This window comes from Squalius cephalus (assembly GCF_949319135.1).
Source record: "Squalius cephalus genome assembly, chromosome: 25".
Lineage (NCBI taxonomy): Eukaryota > Metazoa > Chordata > Actinopteri > Cypriniformes > Leuciscidae > Squalius > Squalius cephalus.
Window position 1 is genome coordinate 11,357,590 of NC_137146.1, and position 26,189 is coordinate 11,383,778.

Consider the following 26,189-nt stretch of genomic DNA (forward strand, 5'->3'; position numbering starts at 1 on the left):
AAAGCCCTTTTCTGTAACTAAATTATATGTATCACTCTGACATTAGATGGAGGTAAATTGGAACCATCAGTCACAAAAGAAAATCATATCCACTGGACTTGAAACTCAATTTTAACATTTGACAAACTTTGTCCATGTCTCAACAAATTCTAAATGGCTCACTGGCTTTTGTGTGATTATTTCTCAAATTTAATTATTACGTTTTATTCTGATCACTCCCTGTACACAAAAATTGAAGATTTAGATCAAAATGTCTCCATCATAAATATGCATCATTGAGATATTCATTAAATATCAAAATAATATTAAAACCATATTGGTTATTTCAGTTAAGTCTGATCAAACTGCCTTAGCTTTTATTAAATCATTTTTGCAACGACCACATGGACAATTAATTATGTGAATTCATAAGCAATTAAACACTCCAGATACACACAGTATCTTCCAAGTGCATAATGGTTTTGCAGTCTTACTTGGCTGGAAATGAAAACTTGAACTGCAGTATATTTGTAGTTGCCAAATGACCCATGCAATAAGTTGTCACAGACAGTGTCCCGGGGCAGCAAACAGGAACGGTTGAATATATTTATGTATGTGGCTGGCAGCATCTCTGATATGTATTACATTTTACTAGTGAACTGAACTCATTATGATTTATATGGTGTTTAGAGTACAGTTTTAAAATAAAATTATGTCCAGTCACATTTTATCACTGGATGCTTTATTCATAGTGTGTCCTGCATTGCAAAACATGATTGATAATGATAACCATGCATGGTACATAAATATATCTGAATTTACAATGATGTTCCAGGCGATTTCTATTTGTCTATACATTTGGAATATAAGAGCCCTATACCATGTCTTGAACATTAGAGGAGTTTTAAGTTTTAAAAAATGTATAAAGGATTAAAATGGATTTAAGGGAATAAATAAAAATACGCTGCGTAGTTAAGTAATCCATTTAAACTATTTGGGAATAATAAGCATTATTTGCTATAGAATATGCACACATTCACTTTCTGGTATGAATTACATGATTCATGTAAATGGTAGTATTTTTTTAAATTCAAAAGAACAAAATCTGATGATAAAGATAAGTAATTGGTATCACTGGATATTCCCACATAGTATGCAATCTTACCCCCGAATGTGACCTCATGCTGGCACTGCTGGCCTCCTGTCAGCAATGGCACATCAGTCAGAGCTGGGCCTTGTCTTAATCCAGATCTGGGCCATTCCAGGGCCGTCATTCTTTGCGGTATGTGGGCCGAGGGTAAAGGGGTTGTGTGGACCGGAGCTGGGCCAGAAAAAAAGCTATGTGGTTTGCTGTCGGTCGTAACTAGTTATAAAGCTACTTGCATTTTATCATGCTCTCTTTCACAGTTAAATTTAAAGCGGTATGTTGGAGTTCACACTTGTCTTCTGTGAACAGTAAGGTTCGCCACCTTTGATTTAATTTTCCATCTCAGTCATGTTGACATTGACGTGTAAGACCGCTGAGGGAGACCAGTCTAAAAATATAACTTTTTAAAACTTTTTGTCATCCCAACAACAAACAGAGCGGTGTGTAATGGAGTGCTGCAGAGCAGCATCAAGAATATCAAGAATTGGGGGAGGACAATTTGACCATTTCTAATTATTGGACAATTTGACCATTTCTCAATGTCTATGATGGTTATGGCCCTGCTATGAGCTGAAAAGACAAAAAAACAAAGATATCCTGAGAAAACCCTTGGTTTTGAAAGCGTGGTGCCGGTGTACAAACATATGGAGCACCATATGGCCAAATCATGACTTGGTGCCCATTTAACAATAGAAAAATAATAGTAAAAAAAAAAAAAGGTCTGTAGTACAACTAAAATACTGCTTTTGGATTATAGTGACTCAACTATTATAAACTTAAAATTAAGCAGAAGTGAATGTTTTCTGCCTGGAGCCTGGAAATGGAAATTCACTGGTCAGATGTGAGAATTCTGTGTATACCAACAACTTTTTCACATGAAACTGTTATGACATCCAGCATATTCTAATCACTAAAGTTGTTGCGTAATTGGTCAGCATACATCAGAAGGTCATATGAATAATGCTTATCCATGGAGAATACATTCTTATGCATCAGTATAACTGCTAAGCTTTTGGTTTTGTGTTAGATAAGGAAAAATGTCTTGTTCAGGCCCTTGGTGGAGATTTGCATGTTCCGGATTTCACGCTCTGGATCAGCGCAGCAGATCTCTGGGTGTGTGAGTCAAACATGTATACTGTAATCCTTCTAGATACTGTATGTTATGATGGAGGACTCTATGCAAATGCATGCACATACCATCTGTTCGCATTAAAATGAAAACTTCTGTGTTCATTTTGTACACATCCACCTGTCTTGTAAGGTCATGTCTTGTGTTTCCTGCGGGATATAAGATCCATTCTCCAGGTCTGAAACGCACTGCTGTATCTCAGTGTGTTGAAGGGTATATGCATTTCAATGCATGTAAAAAATAAAGCAATTTACAAGACGACCCAAATGCTGATAAGAAGGCTGTGTTTATTCTACATATTACCAGGCTGAAATTGAATGTCGTGCGCTTATAGCATTACGACTGCAGCATTGAGAAATAATAATGGCATAGGACAGTTTTTCTCTTTAGAGATGCAACATTAATAGCTTTATAGATTAGATTTCAGTTTTTTCATAGTGGCCTGTTATGCATGTATCTAGTGGGCAGGAGAATGACTAAAGGAATACAATACTTTGTGCTGGGATGAAAAACAAATCATGAATATTTCAGGATGCTCTAGACCAGGGGTTTTCAAACTTTTCGTGCCATGGAACCCCAAATATGATCATCCTGAGGTATAATAGCTTTATATTTATCCATTCATACTGTAGAGTATGAGTAAGATTTTTTTTTTTTTTTTCAAAATGATATAATGGGCTTTTATATTGTCAGTGTTTGACTAAGTATGATTAAAGTGTCATCAGGAAAATTTTTGCTTAAATATTTGTCAAGTTGACATGTGTTCCTTTCTTATCCACTGTACTAGAGGACTGTCAGAAAAATTTCAGTTCAGTTAAAATTAATTTGCGTAGCACTTTTCTCATTCAATGTGTTTAGAAATTGTTAAACATGTTTAATAAATGTTACACTCAAAAAAATAACTCTTTGAATGAACATAAAAAAATCACGTTAGGATTTTGTACTGTTAAGTTGAGACATAATTACGTGGACCTTAATAGAAAAAAACATTTCAAGTCAACAAACACAATTATTATAAGTAAACTAAATATAAATATATTATGTAAAATGCACAACCTTCCTAGTTCATTTTTTTGACAGCCCTAAAAATACAATTTGTTAAACATATTTTATTTTATTTATTTAATGGATTTTTATATAATTTAATTAATACGTTTAATGTAGTTTTTTTTTTTTTTTTGTCGTTTATTTGTTCATTTGTCTGTTTGTTTGTCAGGGACCACAAGGGGAAGTTAAGGGGTCCATAGAAAATTGTCAAGAAAATTACATTAATTCAGTATATTATGTTATATAAAAAGACATTTAGAGAAACCCCCGTTTGAAAATTAAGGGTCAAATGCCATGTTTGGCAGATGCCATCTTGGTCAACAAAAATCTTCTAGGTATAATGAAATCCGACCAAGACTACATTAATAGATTAGAGATTCACTTGTAATGTGAATAAAGATGGTTTGATCCAGCCACAATGTGTTTTCTGCACATTTATCAACTGCTAAGAGCATTAAACCATTGAAATTCAATTTTGTATGAAACAGATTTGGTAAAGTGTTGGATAAAATGTAAAATCTGGGTCCTGAAGCTAAACCAGCCTGGAACCACGACTTGAAAATGAACCAAGGTTTGCATGCTACTTCAAGGCCTAAAGGAATGAGCAAATGGGAGTAGAACAGAGGAGGATGAATGGTGATTGAGTATTTGAGAGTTCGGGTGAGTGTGCTGCAGGGAATTTAAAGGAGGAAAAGCAAAAGCAGGTGGGTGTTGTGGAGAAACAGCTATGGTGGGTTTATTGTGACAGCAGTGTGTCAATGATGGTTTTAGTGGAGACAGGCTGAGTTGTGCAGGCAAAATAAAGTGATGCGCCAGCGCACCTGGGCAGGGACCGTGGGTATGGATGAGATATAAACTCTCTCCTCTCTTGCCCGACAACTGCCTAGCACAGCCTAGGAGGAGGGGATGGGAGGGAGGAAGAAAGAAAGCATGCCGGTGTCACTCTTATGGAGATGTTTCCCTCCAAAGGGTCGAGCGTAGCCTAGCGTGACTGTTTGCACGGTGTGCATTGAAGCTGCTTTGACTTTGTGGCTCAAGTGTGGGCCTGAAGTTGTCTGATCAGCTGTCAAACTACTTGAGTGCAAAGTTTGTTGACATGTTGCTCTGTTGAAGCCGAAAACTAAGAGGTATCAAACCTTGGCTGTAAAAGATTCACCACCTCTCTTTTCTTTTTGCAAGATATGCTTCTCTTGCAGCTGGATCATTTTGAATGTGTTCCGTGTAGTCAATGTTTGAGGGTTCTATCATTTGTTTCCCTGAGTTTTCTTTTGGATTAAAAAATCAATACAAGTGGAGCTGGGGAAGGTGGAGGTTTCTGAAAGCGTGCTGCAACTGCTACATAAACGTTGACCAATTATTTTGAAGGTTGAGCAGTGAGCTCACTGGCTACTGATACAGCGGGAACCAATCAGCTGTGCCCTAGTATAGAGAATGATGTGATTGCAAGCAGATTGAGTTATAGACTTATCAGCCTGTGCCATCTAGAGTTTCATGACAGACCTTTTTATTTGTGCTGCTTAATCATTTTTTTGTGGAAACTGAGGTATTGATTTCAGGATTCTTTGATGAAAAGGAAAAACGTATATTTTTGTAACAATGTAAAAGAAAACAGGTTTGTAGCAATGTAAACAACTTTACTGTCATATTTGATCAATTTGATGCATCCTTGCTGAACAAGTATTAACTTCTAAAAAAAAAAAAAAAAAAAAAAAATACTGACTCCAAACTGTATATATAGTATATACTTAATAATTTATTTATTTAATGTAACGTTTAGCAGCATCATGATGTGAAACAGGTCATTTAACATGGTGTTATTCACATAAGTGTTATCCTCTGTTACCCAGTTTAGCTCATCAGCCACTTTCTTATCTAAGCTTGAAGACTAAAGGATCAGGCCTCACCAATGAGCTCAGACAGCTGGCTCAGAAATGGACCACATATCAGAGGAACAGCAATTACATGTCAGGTGCCTTTGGCTAAAGACGCCTCACAAAAACTACAGTGTTGAACAGCATTTTATGTGACCAGACTGCTATGTTAAAGAATGATGACGAAGACACCATTTTGCCATCTTTTTTCCTTTGGGTAATTGTAGCTCTTTGCAGGGTGACGCGTGACTCTTTCCAGGATCTGCTCTCGCTGTTTGGTTTGTTCTGGGTTGTTTATTTGTTGCATGCGGGCGCTTGGCTGGCTTCCTGCAGCATTAACACAGGGACGGAACTCACAAGCCGCGTGGGAAGGAGGCCAGTGTGGCTGCCAGACTTCCTGCTCAGAACCAACGCTAAGACATGCGCAATATGCAGGGAAATGATTGGAAGAGGAGAGCAGGTGGAAGAGAATGAGATCGAGAGACACATTCAGCCCACTCATTTGGGTTTCCATTGTCAGGGCGGCTGTTCTGAGGGAAGCATGGAGCTGTTCATTGATTTTTGGGATGATTTTAATGTCTCTTGTTATTTAATATATTACTTGTTTGAAGTCAACATGAACTCAAAATCGATGTGGTTAAGGTATTAATACACATTGGTCTTATTATGTATTTAATCAGTGCACATTATTCTAAAGAAAAAGAGAACGCTTCTTGTTGTAGTATTTTAGTCAAAAACTCCAACTTTGAAATGACTTTGCAAGGCCAAGTCCACTTAAAATCCCTCTGTAGTCAATCATTTTATCCCTTAAAACTCATCTTTGATTACACAAATGACATATTTAAATGTTTTTTTCCTGTGAAATAAAATTTCTTCATGCCTTGAAATAGCTTGAATGTAACTCTACACCCTTGCTTCATTTAGTATACTCGGATTCACGAATATGCAAATTATCCCCACCTCCACTCACTCACACAAGCTCAGAGATCCACTTGGTCAGTTAACTTTACTGAAGTAAACACTGCTCAATGGTATCGCTATTTACAACGTCGGACACATAACGGTAATTAATATGATTAGCCTTTTGCTTGACTACGTTATCAAACAGCTAAAATGTGTAGCTAATGTTACACAAACCATTTCCCGTTTGCCATCTCTGTCTTCTAAAACAACTCAGAACGTCAGTGGAGAAAGGCATAAAATTCATCATAACATCGTAATACCCGATTTTTCATATCAACAGAAAAATATACAGAGATAACCCTGCTTCGCAGCATAGGTAATTATATGCTAATGATATGCTAAAGCCTGCCCACACTGTACTTTGTGGTTGGTGTACAGTGTTGTTAGCTGAGCAGAAATACAAAATCATGTTTGGCTTGGTCCCCTCAAAGTTGTGTTGGATTTTCTCCTCCGCGTAAAGGTTAAGAGGCTCATCTATCACTGTTTTCCATGTTCTTATAGTTAGTTTCTGGAGTAAATATATAGGCTATAATCTGTGTGTTTACATATAGCTGTTTTAAACATGGCGGGTGCTGGTGTTTCATGTGCGTTCGGCCAATCCGCGTACGGATACTAACGTCACTGATAGTTCCTATAATGCTGGTTTAGACCCTACTCTGAAGTAGGAGCTAAATTAGTTCCTCCAAAATAGTTTCTAGAACTAAAATCGTTCATAGTTCCTGTGGTGCGAACACGCCGACATCCGGGTTCTTCTGCCTATAGTTCTAGGAACTATGAAAAGGTTCCTCCAGTGTGAAAGCCCTTATTGTCGCAGATCCGTGTGGATGGGGTTCGCTTTGACAATGTTGTACACAAAAAACTTCAAAAAAGGAAAAATTTGGCAGTTTTTAGTTGCTACTTTTATTTAGGATTCTGTATTTTATCCACAATTTCAGATTTTATTTGATCAATTTATTAATTTGTGCATAACATTACAGAAGTAAAATTGGTTGGAAAAAACCTGCAAAGCCATTCATAATATTTATTTTTTTATTATAATATTTTTGATAGTGTACATTCAAAGTGGCTTCCACAGAATGTCTTTATCTTTGATCAATTAATTTGCATTATTACTGAATTGCTTGACGCCCCTGGTTGTAGATGTTTATATTGACTATACCAAAGCTTGCACTGGTAGTTATGAATTTAGAATCAGCAATAAACTGTGTTCCTGACAGATCAATGATGTCACAGGTGGGCGGTGAGTCACTATCCTGGTGGAATGTCAATAATAAAGGTAGGCAGAGCATCATATTGACCTGTCATATTGAGAATATATGATATTTTGTTTTTTCCCTTGCCTCGCAAGACAGAAATGACAATAAACCAACTTTACGTGACTAGAGAAGACTTATACCAGAAGCCTTGTCTCTCGCGCCTGCAGCCCGTGTCCCGGCGTTTTCTAACTCTTTCTTGCCAGGTTGGGCAATCAGACAGAGGATGCATAACAACTCCAAGGCTCAATCAGTTCCTATTCACTGGCCTGCCAAACTGCTCTCGGGTTCAGGCTGGAGCAACAGCGGATTGTTTGCCAGTAAAAGTGCCAAGCGTTGATGAGACAGAGGCACATCGACGGTTACAACCTGGCAGCCTTATTTTAGCCAGGGTGACGACGGGTCTGTCTGCACCTTCTGTCAAAATTTCCAGCCCCTCTCCCAGATTCTCAGTCTCACTTTCTCCATTTTTATCTCCATGTGTGAGTTTCTCATTCCGATTCCGTCTTTTGTGTGCCTGTCATGTTATAAAGGCACATCAGTTTATGAAGTTAATCTGTGTTCAACTAATCCACCTTGATTGTCTTGTCGTCCTTGTCTTTCTGGATTCATCCTTAAAAATGTTTTCCCTCTCTCCCTCTCTCTCTCTCTCTCTCTCTCTCTCTCTCTCTCTCTCATATATATATATATATACCCCATTAAAACTGACATTATGAGGTTGACAAGTGTGTTTTAAATAAATGGTCTCTGGTCTCTGGCTTTCCCTGAACATGGTTGGAGTTATTTGGGTGGGAAGGCTGATGGATGTATGTTGTCAGTCTGCATTTATAATGAGGCATCAAGCAGCTTGTTAGATGCAATCAGTAGCTGCAACCCATGAACCTCATTCGATTTGCTGTCATGTAGCATGTTATATCATCTGAGACCCCTGATGAGAGAGGCTGGGGGAGATGATCATTTTTAGAAGGGCTTGTTCACCTCTTCCATTTACAGATAAAGAACGCCCACTTAGCATCAACTTAGCTCTTGGCACACTGACAATGTTTATGGCCTGTTTCCCTTTTGTCCAGCTACAATCTCGCTTTCAGATCTGCTTCGATCCAATCAACAACCGATGGAATAAAGTCCCCGCCCCACAATTTTTTCACTCGGATGTGCTGAAGAAATGCTGAATACTGAAAAAGTCTGTCACTGCTACGATTAAATCGCGACTTTAAGCTCTGTTCCAAAAACTAGCCTCACTTCCTACTCCCTACATAGGTAGCTTTCCTTTTTGGTATCTTAACTGCAACTGTATCTTAACTTGAAAGCTTATGACACTTAACTCCATACGTCACACAATTAGCACTCCACACGGGTGTTACAATTGATTACAATGAAGTTTGTCATTAGCATGTTGCTAAGCTAACATTGGGCACGGTAATAAACAGACAAATGCACAGCAAACAAACAAAAAATACATTTTTACTATTATGATCCTTTTCTCTCACTTGGTCAACCATCTTGGAGATATTTATTCACTGAGACCCCCCTCCCCCCCAACTACACACATAAAAAAAAAAATGTGTGTATGTGTTTAGCTGACTGAATCATTCGATCACATAATTTTAAAGAAGCCACACTAGCCCTGTAAGTGTTTCAGTAGATCATTTGTATCTTGTATCCTTGTGTTTACACTCCGAAATGACCTTTTAGACTGAGGTCTAATTGGATAATGTACGTTTTAGTGAATATCCTCTCTGTTTATAGAAAAAAAGGGCAAAGGGCAATCCACTCCAGAGGCAATCCACTCCAGAGGCAATCCACTCAGAGATATTTCAATGCACCATTTGCCCACACTCATAATGTACCCAGGGTTTAGAATATGGTAGCATTACCTTTACCAGGGCAAACCGCAGTGAATGAAATGAGCTGTATCATTGAAAGATGCGGCAACACATTACCCAGCAGCACACATTTGTTTGCATGAAAAATCTGCTGAGCCAGAATGTGAAGATGAAGAAGGAGGTGCCAAAAACTGCAAGACAGCAGGCAGTAGGAAAAAATACAGCTCAAAAGAACAGTTCTTGTGTTAAAGCAATAGTTCGCTCAAAAATGAATCATGTGTTCTGAATGTTTTTGCTCAGTCTAATCATGACATTCCATCCAAACATGTATACATTTGTTTTATTGACACAAAAGCAGACATTTTGAATCACTGTTTTCCACAAAAAACACAATGAATGGAGCCTGAGAGCTTTTAACCTTCCAAAAGGACTCAAAATTACCATAAAAATATCTTAAACGTAGATCACATAACTTATGCGCTATATTCTGAAGTCACGTGAAGCTACTTAATAATAGCGTAGTCCTCCACGCTGCATCCGAATCATTGTGTTAGTGAGTCACAAACAAATCATTTACAATCAGTGCAAGAGTTGGACTTTGCATGGCAGGTATCGCTTTGCAGATCTTAGTGTTGTAGCATGCACCCACAAGACATCTTTGCACGATGTCTGCATAAACTTCTGAATTATTTCCATGAGTCTTTTATTCTCGTGGGTGCGTTGAGAAGCTTTGGGGTGAATTATGTGAGCATGTGTGAAGGGAAGAGTGGAGGAAGGTAAACAATGTGGAAATGGTGGTTTAAGGAGGCATAATCTGATTTTCAGAACGCTAGGCAGAGACACGCTGTCGTGTCAGATGAGGCAAGTCATCTTTATTAACAAGGGAACAAAGTTGGCAGGCTTGGCCGCAGCCGCTACTGAGTGTGACAAAATATCCAGAGATTGTCCTACATAACCATTTATCTTGATCTGAGTCCAGCTAATGCCCAGCACAGTTATTATTTGGAATCTGTTCCTAATCAATACAGATGCTTCATTGGTTGTATCAATCATGTCTTTCTACATCCTGACATTTGCTCATTTGCAGCTGTAAATAGACCGTGGGGGGTTATGAAATAACTAAGGCATTAGACTAGACTGAAAATGCCTGACTATTTGCTTTTGGTGGATTTCACTGTTATTAATCTAAAATGTGTCACTTGCTTATTTCATCTAGATCCAAAGAGGTGAGGGAGGCTCAGACTCTCAATATTCAAATAAATCCTCAAACTTACCTTATTGACTCATGATCCAAACTGTATATTTATAATTTTAAGTTTATGAAATGAAAAATCTGTCCTCATTTACTCACCCTCATGTTGTTCCAACGTTGTATGACTTTCTTTCTTTTGTGGAACATAGAAGATATTTTGAAGAATGTTTGTAACCAAACAGTTTTGGTTCACATTGACTGCCATTGTATGGACAAAAATACAGTGGAAGTCAATGGGTTCCAAAACTGTTTGGTTACCAGTGTTTGGTTACCTGATTTTACCAACTGTTTGGTAAAATCAGATTATGGTTACCAACATTCTCCAAATGATCTTATTTTGCATTCCACAGAAGAAAGAAATGCACATAGGTTTGGAACAACATGAAAGTTTATAATTATCAAGCATGCAGTGTGTTAAAATAGTAACACTTCAAAAGGCAAGGTGTAGGCCATCAGTTGAATTAGAGAACCAGATCAGTCTTCTTTGTAAACTAATCATTTTAGGATCGTTACACGTTTTCTTGCATGCTCTTAAATATCATTCAGTTGGCACAGCAAGTTTGAGTCCAATGACGAAGAGTTGCTAATAAATTTATTTTGTTTTCCCCAGAAGTCATGCCAGTTCCAGAACAGCCTGCTGAAACAGAGAACGCCACCATGCTCAGCCCAGGACTGAATGCTTCTAATGGGGATGGATCTGAGACTGAGACCACCTCTGCCATTCTAGCCTCCGTGAAAGAGCAGGTAGGACTTTTAATGTCCACTGTACTACTTCAATCACATTTTGGGCACAAAGCCAGACCTTTTCAGTGGAAAAGTTGAATTCTTTGCGGAACTGTCCGTGACTTATCAGGAGACAGTGGTTATCTGCACACATTTGTCATTTTAACTCCTGTGCCGGACCTTTTCTGTACACTTTCTGGGAGACGGCGATTAAAAGTGGAATGATAAATGCAAGAAAGACAATTTTCTATGACATTGAGTGCTTGTCAGAAGGTAACTGGGTGGTATTAAAGTGAACATTGTTGTAAAAGATTACACACATGTAGTTATATGTAGTTTTGTAGAATGTAATCGTATGTAGATATATATGCAAAGACTCAAAGTACATTTTTACCATCTATCTTTTTTTTTCTCATATACACTACTGTTTAAAGGGGGGGTGAAATGCTCATTTTCACTCAATCTCCTGTTAATCTTGAGTACCTATAGAGTAATATTGCATCCTTCATATCTCCAAAAAGTCTTTTGTTTTATTATATTAATCAAAGAAAGATAGGGTGTACCGAGTCTTTCCGGAAAAAAACGAGCGGCTGGGGGCGGGCCGTGTGGGCGAAGCTTAGCTGTGCTAACGCGCCGAGCTAGTGACAACACACAGAGACATTTGTTCAACAGTTACTCACCGTCCGGTTCCAACGCACGACCGTGAACCTTTATTGCGACTGCTCGATCCTTAAGCATTAGACGATCTGGGCTTTGTTTATAAAACAATCATCGTCGAAATGCAGGGAACAAACAGTCTACACCTCCGTTTATGCTCAGGAAAAACAAACTCCATCCACGGGTGCCTTAACGCTGGGTTCTTTGGGAATCTGTGCAGGGTTGTCTTGCCCTGGCAACCAAAAACACACTTCTTTGGTGACATTGGCTTCCCAAAAGCCGGGCAGGGCGCTTTGATGGCGAACTGCTTTCACTCTCTTGCTCTGAGTGCGTGCGCGCGTGCGTCTTTCCGAGGGAAGTGCCCTTTGGACCCATATAAGGAAATTCCGCCCTCTCTTACGTGAGAGAGAGCCATACTCGAAAAAAACTTCCCGAAACTTGTGACAAACCGGAAGGACAATTTTTGGAACAAAAATACTCCTTCAAACGTACAACTTAACTTTTGAAACTTTGTCCATGTTTAGCATGGGAATCCAACTCTTTAACAGTGTAAAAAACTCAGTATGCATGAGACAGCAATTCACCCCCCCTTTAAATGTTTGGGGTCAGTAAGATTTTTTATGCTAACCAAGGCTGCATTTGTTTGATCAAAAATACAGTAAAAACAGTAATATTGTTAAATATTATTACAATTAAAATGTTTATATTTTAATGTTTTTTAAAACAAATGAATCCTTTGATGGCAAAGCTGAATTTTCAGCATCATTACTCCAGTCTCCAGCGTCACATGATCCTTCAGAAATCATTCTAATATGCTGATTTGGTGCCGAGAAACATTTCTTATTATTATAAATGTTAAAAACCGTTGTGCTGCTCAATATTTTTGTGGAAACTATGATACTTTTCAGGATTCTTTGATGAATAGAACGTTTAAAAGAACAGCGTTTGAAATAGAAGACTTTTGTAACATTATAAATGTCTTTATACTGTCACTTTTTATCAAATTAATATGTCCTTGTTGTATAAATGTATTCATTTCTTTAAAAAAAAAAATACTAACCCCAACAGTATAGTGTTCTATCTAATATATATAATTTCAAAATAATAAAACAATGATTTGGAGAGGCCAGAGGGTTATTGAGTTAAAGCTCAGGTGTGACATTATTAAACCATTCAAAGATCAGCTGCTAAAAGATGGAGGAAAATAAACTTAGACATTAGGTGTAGGAAAGTAAGCTGGAGGAAAGTGATGAATGTTTGACTGAGGAAATGTTCCTGAGGACAAAATGCAGAGTTGCCGCAATGAATGCAAATTGAGAGACGGAGGGGGAAATCAGAAAAATGCCATAATGTCAGAGCCTGCGGAACTGTTACACCTTGGGAATCTGTCTTGGTAATGATTTAATTGACACTACAGTATGCAACATATAATAGTATGTAATTTGTATTTGATTACATTCTTCTTGTTTGCCAAATCCCAGCTCAGCAGTAAAAGGCCACCTGTGTTTTACTCGATGATGGATGTAGTTCAGGCAGCCATTCCCATCCCACCTGGAATGGGCCCGTAAGATTGTGCAGGTGGCTATTTGGCCCAGTCCGTCACAGAAATTAGCCATTAGTTTTATTCATACACAACGAGTTCTCGCTGAGTTGCATGGAGTACAGACGGCTAGCTCATCAAAGCCTCAAAATGTTGATGGCTTCATGTACTGCTTTAATAAAAGCTACATTAAAATCAGAGGTGCTGATGCAGTGTTTCACCGAGCAGAACTGAGCATCTGTACAACGCAGTGCTGGGGTTTCATGGTAGATTTGATTAATAAACCTGTGTATATCTGTGAGGCACTTGCTGTGAGGAGGCTGTGTAAATCAATGATAGTAATGTTTGGAGACTCTCCTCTCTCTCTCTCTCTAAAGCCCCATCTAGCTCCAATAAGCCACCTGTAAAACATCTTTGCGCAATTTATAGGTATTGCCTTTGTTTCAGAACGTGGAGAAGTAGGTTATTTTAAAGTTGGTAAAGCAGTGTTTAACACTGTAATGTGTGGCATATGAAATAATAGTCAGAAAAATCAGTCTATTGAACCTTCAAACAATAACAAAATAAATTAAATATAAAAATTGTTTTGTAAATGTGTCAATGTATCATATTTGATGTAAAGTCTAAAAAAAGAGACTAATTTTGAGATGTTTTTGATAAATTTGTTTCAGTGTTATTCATTTATTTGTGTTTAACTTCAAATGAGTGTTAATAGAAATAGATTAAATGAACTTGCACAAATACTCTAATATTGACTGATACATTACATTAAAAAAAACCCTAATCTCGGTTATTAACCTATATGGTACCTATACATGGGTATTCTTGCATATTTAAATGTTATGGGCAAATTGTGTTCTTATAAATAACAAAACTAAGTTTTGTCTATTTTATTGTTTTTGACTATTTTAAAAGCTATAATTTGTGAAATCTAGACTGGCATCTAGCTTTATAGTTGACAGCATGCATCTCATCTCCACTGTTATATCCGACTTGAATCAGTATTTGGTCTTGATGCCAAGAGCACTGATTCACAAAAATAAGTAGCAAACATTACCAGCAGTTTTTGGGTGCTTAGTGACATTTCTGCATCTTTCGTGGCACAGTAAATTAGATAAAGTTCTCCTGTAGTCTACTCCTATGTTATTTTGTCATTCAATTCATTCACTACAGACATACTTTAACTGACTTCAAAATTAGCAGAGAAAGGGACTTGAAATAACACATTAGCCTACACTGAAGACTGCATATTATTGTACATTGAAATCAAACCCACTTGCATATTTTTTTTTCCAAGAAGAAAAAGCACATTTTATTCATTTCAAGCCCTCCAGTGAAAATATTGCTCTGTTCTGATCACACAAGCAATTAAGGCATTATATTTGCAGCCTTGAGATATCATTGTGAGGATGTGAGAGATATTTCTTAGCAATTTCAGAAAAGCACAGGCTGTTCAAGCCTCATTATGCCAACTCCTTTCATAAATCCAGCACATGTTTGGCCTTCACATTCCAGTGGGCTGTTCCCTGTGTAATAAAGCCTTTCATGTTGAATACTCTGATTAGAAATAAAAAAAGCGGAATAACAGAAGTGTGCTTTATTAAATAAGCTATTAGGTGGCGCACTGTTAGATGTAGGCCTACCTATTGCCAGACATCTTAAAGAAAGCTGCTATACCGGAGTGACCGTTGAAATCATGACACTGTCACTATAAGTTAAAGCAGAGGTTTTCAAACTTTTTGTTGACACCCAAATATGATGATCCCCTTGCAAGTGACCGCCTACGTGAACATAAAGGTAGCTATATTGTTATTATATTGCCATTATTATTATTATATCCGTTATTAGAGTACTGTTAGATGTATAAACCCGAAGAGAGGTATACAACTATGTTGACAATAGAATAAAATAATTCTTGCAATCCTCATCCATCAAAGCTACTGATCTATATAAATGTCATTTAAATGTCATCAGTGATAAAAAACATTATTAGCGAGACGCTGGTTTGCTTTATCAGCCGAAAAACGTAAATTATCATTTGGCCAACGGTGGGATGTTTTGGTGTTCCGTTCAGTCATAATTCTCAAAGTGTAAGGCGTGAGGGCTTGCGCTCTTCAGAAACAATCACAGAATATGACAGAGCTCGTGTTTTAAAGTGAAACCCAGAACACAGCTTTTTACAGAGGATGCCATTGAAAACACGGTAAGTCTATCCCTCACAGCCTCGCTTTCATACATGTCATGTTTTGGACTGATTGTTTGAATGAATTCGCCTACTGGATCATTGGGCTGAAAATTTCCCAGGAGTTTGGCTTTTTATTTTAAAGTAGTCATCGGATGCCCATTTTCCACAAGTTGGTGTGATTATTTAGGGTCTTCATGTAAAGTTTGTAACATACTTAGGTTAAAATTCGTCAATGGTTGTGTAAAACAACACCCTTTTTACCTCCTCAAAAACAGCTCAGTTCACAGCGATGCCTTGGTGGACAGTATACAAATGGCTGAGGGTGGAAATATGCTAATAAGGGAAATATGCTAATACAGGACAGTCCGTCAGTGGTCATGGGCGGAGCATGAGCAATATGACATCATATTGCTCAGAAAATTCAAACGGCTTGATTATTTGAGGATAAAAAAAAAGGAGTGAATGGATTTTTTTCATTGTATGGTCGTTGTGTCCACACACTGCAAAGACACATTTATGTGCAAGCACCATATAAAAGTGAATTTTGCATCCGATGACCCCTTTAAAACAAGATTTTATGTGAAATTACAGTAAAATAAACAGTATTTTATTAACTTACCTTTTTTTTTTACACGATTTTTTATTTTTACAGTGCTTAAAATGGTCTGATTAAATGGTTAGAATATAAAATTCCACCTACTAGGGTTACAGGTGCTTGCACCATTTGACTCCAAAAACCATCTGACTGCATGACATAAATTACGCTAATGACACAATTTCACGTGCTTCAGTAATTTATTTGCGTTCAATTATTTTAAGGATTTTGAATTAATCGCATACATTAACATGTTAACGTCGACAGCCCAAATTAATTGATTAATTTAATTTATGAAATTGTATTAATAATAATAATTAAAGTATTATTATTATTGATTAGTTTTAGTAACTGTTATTAAACAATATTTTCATTTATGAATATTTCATTGTATCATCGTCATCAGATCCTTCTCTGAACTTTTCCCCTGGAAGTCCCTGGATTAAGAGATTTCTATTATTCCGTCACGGTTTCACAAATCTTTTACATTCCATGGCATTTCATATGTTAGTCAGTGCTATTTATATCTTTGTGTAACCCACAGAATGTGAATCATAGCTGCGTTATTCTGCAATGTATCTGGTGACGGCTGACGTGCTCTTAGGCTTTTATGACCTCCATCCGCCCCTGTCCTATCTAAATCCCCAACCACCACCCCTGAATAGATCTCTCAACCACCTCCTGCCCATCCCGCCACTCATTCACGTTGAGCATTGGCCTGTAGGATTACACCCGAGAGCAATCACCATAAACAGCACCATCATTGTAATCACCATCCTCATCACCGCACCCATCAAAATGGTAATGCACTTCAGCGGCGGATCGCTGATTCGGTGTGCTCTTGAGTAAACCCTGTTATGCATTCACGTACAGCACGTCACCCATATAGGGCCCTCAAAAAGACGAGGCTCGGTGGCTTTCTGCGATCCGTATCATGCATGACTTTGTGTCAGGGCTGCCTGTGAGCTTCGCAAGATCTGTATTGAGTTTAGTGAGATGGAGAAGGAGGGCTCATAAATATGTATGTCATGCAAATGACCATCCGTCCTGTTTTCTTTGAAGTGATGTGTGTGATCTCAACAAGAGGCGGCAGTTGTGTGTCCCAATCAAGTTGCCCGTGTTAGGCGATCTTATAAATGAACCCATCTTATTTTAGACGCGAGGGCTCGCTCAAAGAGATTGATTGGGAAGGGGCTGCATCTACCAAATTGAGCCGGTGTAAGTGGATGCGTGGGACAGGTCTCAGTGAATAAGCTATGATGAAAGGCAAGCTTTTATTTTGATATTAAACGGCACGGCGTGCAGAGTTTCTGTGATCAGTGCCTTTGTTTCACATGAGACTGCTGTGGATCGTATTACTGAGAAGAAACTCAGCAAATTGAATGTGATTTATAGGTGACTAATAATAAACACTTGTGACTCAAACATAGTAGAGTCGTGGTATGATTGGCTGTTGAACAGTAGTATGATCGTACGTTGTTGAGTGAAACATGGTATACAACAAGATAGAAAATACATTTGTTTAGGTAATTGATTGTTTTGTGAAAAGGCGTTCCAGACTGAATGTGAGCCATTTTAGTGTTGGAAGTCGATTCCAAAAAGAATCGATTCCTCAATTCCGAGGCGTTGGATTCCATTCATCAATTCCAGAACAAGGAATCGAAATCAGGAGCCGATTCCAAAAAAATTCGGAATCGAACAGCCTTAATGATTATTATCGACAGCCACTTTTGAGGATGCTTTTTAAAAAAGGACATGGAAATTTAATTTAAAGTTCAGTCAAGAGCACCTCAACATATTCCAATGGAAGTCTTTATTTGCTATTATTGCTGTAACCTGTATTATATTACTAATAATTTGGCATTAAAGGTTTCTATTAGATATTAGCAAGATTTTTTAGAATTTTAGTCTTTTTGCAAAAGCTTTCTGTACCCAAGTCCTTAGGCATCCAGCACTAATCTAAAAAGATGTTGAATGCCACTGAGGAAACTTTTAGTTTGAAGCTTCAACCATTCATCTTTTCTTTTTTGTTTTATTAAATGGTGCATTGTTGATACTCAAGGGTTTATGTTAAAGGGCATCCAGAGTTGGAACCAGCAGAGAGGCAGAAGCCACAGTAAAGCTTGCGTCAGTCAATTCTGAGAGTATTTTCCTCAGATAAATCTAAATGTCATTGACTCTCAGTCTGGAAAATATCCAGCATTCCGCCATGTGATCATTGAGCAAGAGCTTAACTTTGAGCCAGTCTCCACAAGTTACAGCCATTTTTCGAAGCTTTCATATTGTTTTCACAGCACAATAATTACCAGATTATTCTGCCTTATTCTACGTCTGGGCTTTGGCGATGATCTAAATATGTAAATAGATTGAATGAGCAAATTAATAAATAAATAAATGAATTATCACGTTTTTGTTTGAATATATACAGTATATATATATATATATATATATATACAGTATATATATATATATATATATATATATGTATATATATGTAAAATGAATGAATATTTTATTCTGTTCATTCATTCCTCCATGCATTCATGCATTCATTCAAGCAATCGTATTGCTTCCACAGCACAATAATAATTGTGCATTGATGGAATACAAACTTAGGTCAGAGAATCAGCAACTATCTAAATGTGTAAATAGATTGAATGAATGGAAAATAAAGAAATGATAGAAAAACATTATAAATGCATAAACATGAATTAATATATTTTTGATACAAAGATCTACAGTATCAATTAAATATTGCAAGAAAAATAATCACAATATTGCATGAATACAGCTATAATAAAAAATATAGATTGATTATTTAGAGAAAAGACAAGTCAGTTTTGTGTTTGTTTGTTTTCTGAGCTCCTTGTTGCCTTTATTGTAGCATCTGAAGTTTCTACATGACAAATATTTATTTTAACAAGATTTGCATGTTTCACAGTGTCCGTTGCAATGCACCCAGAAGTGCAACATCTCATAATGTGACTTTTCTGTTTTATATGAACATGGAGAGTGACACGTTGTTTGGTAAACAGTGTTACACACCGACTGCGTCATCCAGGCCTCGCTTGCCTGCACAGGCTGTCACTGCTGCTATATCACACATAACCTCTCCATCCCTCACTGAATATGCTCGCAAAAGAACGAGAGCCGCGCAAATACTGTAATGCAGCATTTGCGTTTGGGCCAGAGAGTGAAAAGAGAGCACAAGCAAGGGAGACCGAGCGCTCGTGCAGCAAAGAGAAATGAATATGTCACACATGGAGCAGACACGTGTGCGGTTGGAGGCCTCGGGGGCCTGTCAGTAATGGTTGGCCTCAGGGAAGAACAGCATAATGTTGTCAGTGTTTAGTGGATCACTACAGCGACCAGAGAGCGGGCAGGCTGTTTCCTCTGTGAAAATCACCCCGCACCCTCCCATCTCGACCTGTCTGCCTCGACTGCACAGCCAGTTTGCTGTCCTATTCAGAGCTACAGCCTCCTGTCTGTCTGTTAATCTGGGTTACAGCTCAGCTTTGCGTTGCTCTTGCTCACACTGGGCTCAGCGGCTCGGTTCATTGTATGTGTTTGTATTTGTGTGCGGTTTGTTTAGTTTTCTGTTGCTTCGTTTATTCACCCTCCGCTGTCAATGAATCCCTAATGAAGTTTAACAGGCGACAGTTTGCATGAACACTGACCTAGAATCAACTCCATTGAGCGATTGTAATCAACTGTAAATGTGTTTGCACTCGCATTGGGATATTGGATACCAGGTAAAGTGGTGTGGGACATCATAAAAATTATGTTTATGGATGTTAGCTTGTTTTGTGTACACTATTATTATTGAACTGATTGTATCTTAATTAGAAATTGACCATGCAGAAAATGTCCTTCATTGACGTTCTTCAAGAGCACTTTGCAAAAAAGAGTCTTGCCACTAGGTGGCAGACATATTAAAGTTCAACTTGACACTTGGAAAGTCGAACAAGCTCAATGTGAAATCAAAATGGACACTTTTTATTTTCTAAATGCACATTATTTTCTCATAGAGTACTTTATTCAAAACAAAATAACAATAATAATAATAATATGATTTCTAGGTCCTCCTCTGAAACAACAATATTTTTAGCTGATGTCATCAAGCCCTTTTATTTTTCAGCTCCTGCTCTGCAACCACCTGTCACATAGCGGTCTATGAATTCATAAGTTTTTGTCCATACTGCGTCTTATTTTGTTGAAGGTCTTTTTAATGCAAAAAAAAAAAAAAAAAAATCCCAAATATGATGATTTCCTTGAAGGGACTTTAAAAAAAAAAAAAAATAATAATAATAATTTTTACCATTATTATTAAGTATAATGACTCATTTATAATGTGGGAGGAACATGGGAAATGTGTTAACTGTTTAGCTTTGTTAAAGCTAAAATAAATAATTGAGAATATTTGTATCAATTTAGTGGTTCATCGGTTTTTAAAAATCCATTAAAATGCAGTTGAATAGCACTTTTTTATGATCAATATTATTCCAAAATCAGCTTCATATCAAAAATAGTGGTTGATTACATTTTTATGTTTTTGAAAGAGGTCTCCTATTCTCATCAGGGCTGCAGTTATTTGATTTTTTTTTTTTTTTTAAATACAGTAAAAACAGTAATATTGTGAAATATTATTACAATTAGATAAATAAATAAAATAGCTGTTTTATTGTTTAATACATGTTAAAATGTAATTTATTCCTGTAATCCATAATGTGCTGATTTGGAGCTGAAAAAACAAAAACAGTTGTACTGTAAACATTTATTGTAGTGATGATTTTTATTTGATTAATAGATTAGAAATATGTTCTGACATTATAAATGTCTTTACTGTCCCCATTGATCAATTTAATGTACACTTGCTAATTAAAAGTATTCATTTCTTTAAAATAGTTACTGAGCCAGAACTTTTTAAACAATGTTGTAGGGACATTTCAAGAAATGAAAACTGAAACTAGTCACAGATAAAACCTTTCTTGATCCAATCAATTCCCAATATATAAAATATATATTTTAAGGTTACACTTTATTTGGTTACACTTTATTTTAAGGTGTCATTGTTACAGTGTAATTATATATTTAAGTACTGAGTAATATTAAGCAACTACTGTACTTACTATAGGGTTAGGATTTGGTTGAGGGTTAGTTGCATGGTAAGTACATGTAACATATGTAACAAGGACACTGTAGAATAAAGTGTTACCCTTTATTTTAAGGTGACGTAGTTACATTGTACTTAATCAAATGAGTACTGAGTAATATTAATAAACTGTACTATAGAGTTTTAGGGTTAGTTACTTGTAATTGTGCATAATTTACTGTTATTACTATAGTAAGTGCATGTAGTAATGTGTAACTGTCACCTTAAAATAAAGTGTTACCGTTTTAATGTTAAATGTGTCAATACTAGTGGTTCGTGTCCAAAATAATCAAATTTCAAGAAATCTTGTATATTTTGAATCTGTGGTATTGGTGATTGGTAGCTTCTGCAGTGACCAGCTGTATCCACAGTCAGAAAGAGTACACTGACCTTAAGCCTTATTGTAACTGGGCTGAGGTGGGGTGGAGGTACACGACAAACACACAAACATGCATGTACACACTCTTACACACAGCAACAGCAGACGCTAAGCTTGATGGGGGCAGAGAGAGGTGCTGAGCCCAGGTGTTACTCATCACTGTGTCCTTTTAGCCAATAATGAGATTGCCCTGGTAACGCTGTTTGCCACGGTTCCTCTGTACATTAATTCAGAAGAAATGCTCACGAATGCAGCATTTCTGGGGAAAATTGTTTGTTTCCTGGTGTTGTTGTTTTCATTTTGTCTGCTTGAATAGACCTACTTGTCACAAAAAAAATATTTTACAAAATTCAACCACAAACTTGGGGAGTGGGGCATTTTTTGTGGAAGTAATATTTTGATAAAAAGAAGCACAGCAATGAACATCTAGGGCCCTATTTTAACGATCTGAAACGCAAGTATCAGATGCGAAACGCAAGTAACTTTGTGGGCGGATCTCGGGCGTTGTTGCTATTATATCGGCGGGATAAATGACTCTTGCGCCCGACACAAATCTAAAATGGGTTGGTCTGAAGTTGCTATATTACTCATAGGTGTGGTTTGGGCGTAACATGAAATAAACCAATCAGAGCGACATCTCACATTCCCTTTAAAAGCAGGCGTGCTTGTTCCATGGCGGATTGCTATTATAACGGCGGATTTGCCAGGCGCACACCAGGAGCGGTTCACAGCCGAGGAGACCGACGTTCTCGTCAGGGCCGTAAAACACAGAGAAGTGACGTATGGGGATGGGAGAAACCCACCCAAATGAGCTTTGGTTAAATATAATCGCGAATAATAATTTGGGTAAATGTGTAAGCTAGATTTATGCCTATTTTTTCACATCTTCATGGACACCACAATGATTTCCCTCGTGTGGAATATTTTTCCTTGTAATTATGTATGGTTTGCATAAATGGCAACTGTGTAGTTGAGAGAAGCAAAGTGTATGCGTGTTGTGCACACACTCCATTATGGCCAAGCATGCGCCCTTAAAATAGCATATGAATAACGCACCACTGACTTTAGACTAGGTTTTTCTTGGTCTGTGGCGGAATTGTTTTCTGGAACTGCAAAATAGCACCAGGGAACGTTTGCACCAGAACACGGCTCCTCTTTTTCACTGAACCGCCCCCGGGAGCGCAAGTTCATTCCCTAATTTACCGACGTGCGTCTGTGGAGGGAAAAGTCCGCTGTGCGCGGGTGCAAAATAGGAATGATACATGCGTCTGTGTACAAAGTCAATTGCGCTGGGTGCAAGATAGGGCCCCTAGTCAGTAACTACATTTACATCTTACAGTATCACAACATAAGTTATTGTAAGCTGTATTTGTTTGATTAACAAAGAAACAAAACAAAACAGGCCATTTGTTCGTCAGGAGGGGCAAAATGTTGGTCACGTATGGTTTTGATTCACTAAAAACATTTAGAATCATGCGTATCATTGCTAAATAGACTCACTAAAAACAACCAATCATCTAGAAGATTTATTAGTTTGTGAATCACACTCAGTGGTTGCAGTGTATTCGAAATCACCCCCATTGCCTCATTCACTATTCCCTACATTAGTCCACTAATACAGTCCACTTGAGAGAGTAAATGAAAACTAGTGAGTGAATTCGGACACTGAGATCACCGGAATGTTTCTACATTGGACCAGCGGTTTGGAAAATGCCATGGATTTGATTCCCGATTCATTCTGGAAGCGGACTACACTGATCACGCTGTCACCACGTTGTGATTCACTGAAAAGTTAGAACCCACTCATACGATTTCTTAATTCAGGAATCGGTCACATGTTGAAGGTTTCGTGCTGTATTGAAAGTTTGAGACGCTTGCGTCTTAATATGGCAGGTAAGAACAACTGGGTGTTTTACATACTTTTGCAATGAGCTTGTAATTGTACAGACATTTGTAGACATGACAAATGTTCTGTCACTCTGCCCTTGAACGTACGCCCGTATTAATGTTATCAGTAAAGCGCATGTTGGAGATGATTGTATGAGACATATGCATTGTTAGCCCTGAGGCCCTTTACCGGGGAATTGGCAGATCTTTCTGCAGTTTAGATTCGAGGTATCAACAGGCCAATCTTGAGTTTCCACAGCTGACAGACTATTTGTGTTAATCCAGAGACAGAGGCTGTCAAACATTAGTGTTGTACATCACGTCCTCTCTGCAACATGGTGAAAATAATAACTGTCGGTTGAGACTCCTGCAGAGTGAAGAAGTTGATTATGCAATCTGCAAATGCAGTATCAACATTGTGTTTGGCTTCATGGTGCAATCCTTTCACTTGCTCATACATTTCACTCAATACATTTTATGAATTTCTTTCATCATCTACAGGGGAATTTTTGATGTTATAAGAGGATAATGCTTCTTTGAGGATGCAATCACTGATTTATCATTCATCTGTTTGTTGTCTGCATCATCTGTAGACTGACATGCAAAATTCCCTTTTCTTTTTGTGTATTGCAGCATGTGGTGAAAACATCTGGTGTGAGCTGTACACTGAAAAATATTATCGTGATTTTAACGGCAAAAGGCTAAAAATGCTACCGTGAAAAACTGTTACTTGGTTAACAGAAAGTTTCCATAAATACGGTGAATTTCTGTGTCTGTAATAGATCTAACCTTGCATTTAATGTATTTTTACAGTAAAATAGCATTCAATTTACAATTTTTGAAAACCCGTAAATTGACATTCCCAGAATTCCCTGCGTGACACTTCACATTTGATGAATTTTCATTGAAATGACTGTTTCTGCTCACAATACATTACAAATTGAAAATGGCTTTTTAAATTAGTTTTGCATTTTGGACGAGACAGTTTTAGGATAACAAATTAGTAATCTGGGTTTCTCTTGAAGGCCGTAGTAATTCAACCTTGACTAAATGGGTTGTGATAAGAAATTTTCTATGCATTTTGCTGTTAATTAGTTTAACCGTGGAATGAAAGCATTTGAAGCTTATTACTTCACATCAAATTGTCTTTGCTTCTGTAATGTGGCTTTCATATTTAGCATTTCACATGAACTGTGTTTTTCTGAATTGCAATTATGGGCTTCCAAAGGATTTTTATTAGTATTGATATTGATCAGTTATTTGTTACATGTAGTGGCAGTGGTGGTTGGTTTTTGCTAGGGCAACAGTGGCAAGGAACCACTGTTATAGCTAAGGCAACAGTGGCAAGCAACCAAAACTTCAGGTGACCACCAGGCTGAGTCGGGGGCCAGTTCTCTTCTGGCCAACGAGCGAACAGTGTATGATTATGATTCAGGCAGCATTACAGGTCAGAAGTCAGATTGGATCAGAACATTCAGAATCCAGTTACATCTGGCTGGAAGTCAGAGTCGTCACGCCGGTATGGAGACGATTTTATTGAGGATCAGTGCCGATGGCTGTCGTGTCGATGAGGCCTTCACAGGGCTGATGAGGCTGGCACCTCAGGGATGCGTCGTGGATGGGTCCAGGCGCAGGTCCACCATCTGATCTGGATAAACCTCGGAATAAACAGAAAGACTAACATTAGCGTGGATGCCATTCTTCTTGTGATGTAACGAGTACATCAGGTGTTATAGGAAGTGTCCCGGTTCCGGCTGACCTAATCTATGCAGCCTAATAATCATTTAACTGATTTGAATAATAGAAATGTATAATGTTCTATATATTCATATAATGTTCTATATGAATGTGTATATATATATATATATATACACTCACCTAAAGGATTATTAGGAACATCATACTAATACTGTGTTTGACCCCCTTTCGCCTTCAGAACTTCCTTAATTCTACGTGGCATTGATTCAACAAGGTGCTGAAAGCATTCTTTAGAAATGTTGGCCCATATTGATAGGATAGCATCTTGCAGTTGATGGAGATTTGTGGGATGCACATCCAGGGCACGAAGCTCCCGTTCCACCACATCCCAAAGATGCTCTATTGGGTTGAGATCTGGTGACTGTGGGGGCCATTTTAGTACAGTGAACTCATTGTCATGTTCAAGAAACCAATTTGAAATGATTCGAGCTTTGTGACATGGTGCATTATCCTGCTGGAAGTAGCCATAAGAGGATGGGTACATGGTGGTCATAAAGGGATGGACATGGTCAGAAACAATGCTCAGGTAGGCCGTGGCATTTAAACGATGCCCAATTGGCACTAAGGGACCTAAAGTGTGCCAAGAAAACATCCCCCACACCATTACACCACCACCAGCAGCCTGCACAGTGGTAACAAGGCATGATGGATCCATGTTCTCATTCTGTTTACGCCAAATTCTGACTCTACCATCTGAATGTCTCAACAGAAATCGAGACTCATCAGACCAGGCAACATTTTTCCAGTCTTCAACTGTCCAATTTTGGTGAGCTTGTGCAAATTGTAGCCTCTTTTTCCAATTTGTAGTGGAGATGAGTGGTACCCGGTGGGGTCTTCTGCTATTGT

General features: G+C 37.8%; 1 protein-coding gene across 2 annotated transcripts in view; it reads left to right on the plus strand.

Moving 5' to 3' along the window:
• The window catches only part of ctnnd2a (catenin (cadherin-associated protein), delta 2a), a 273,543-nt gene that overhangs the window by 12,469 nt on the left and 234,885 nt on the right, over positions 1-26,189 (plus strand). The window contains exon 2 of one of the 2 annotated variants that reach the window (XM_079862649.1): positions 11,078-11,211. In XM_079862649.1, the coding sequence (XP_079718775.1) occupies positions 11,083-11,211 (129 nt within the window). In that variant the 5' untranslated portion in view covers positions 11,078-11,082. The remainder of the gene's footprint in view (positions 1-11,077; positions 11,212-26,189) is intronic. The other variant, XM_079862650.1, reaches the window with a different exon arrangement.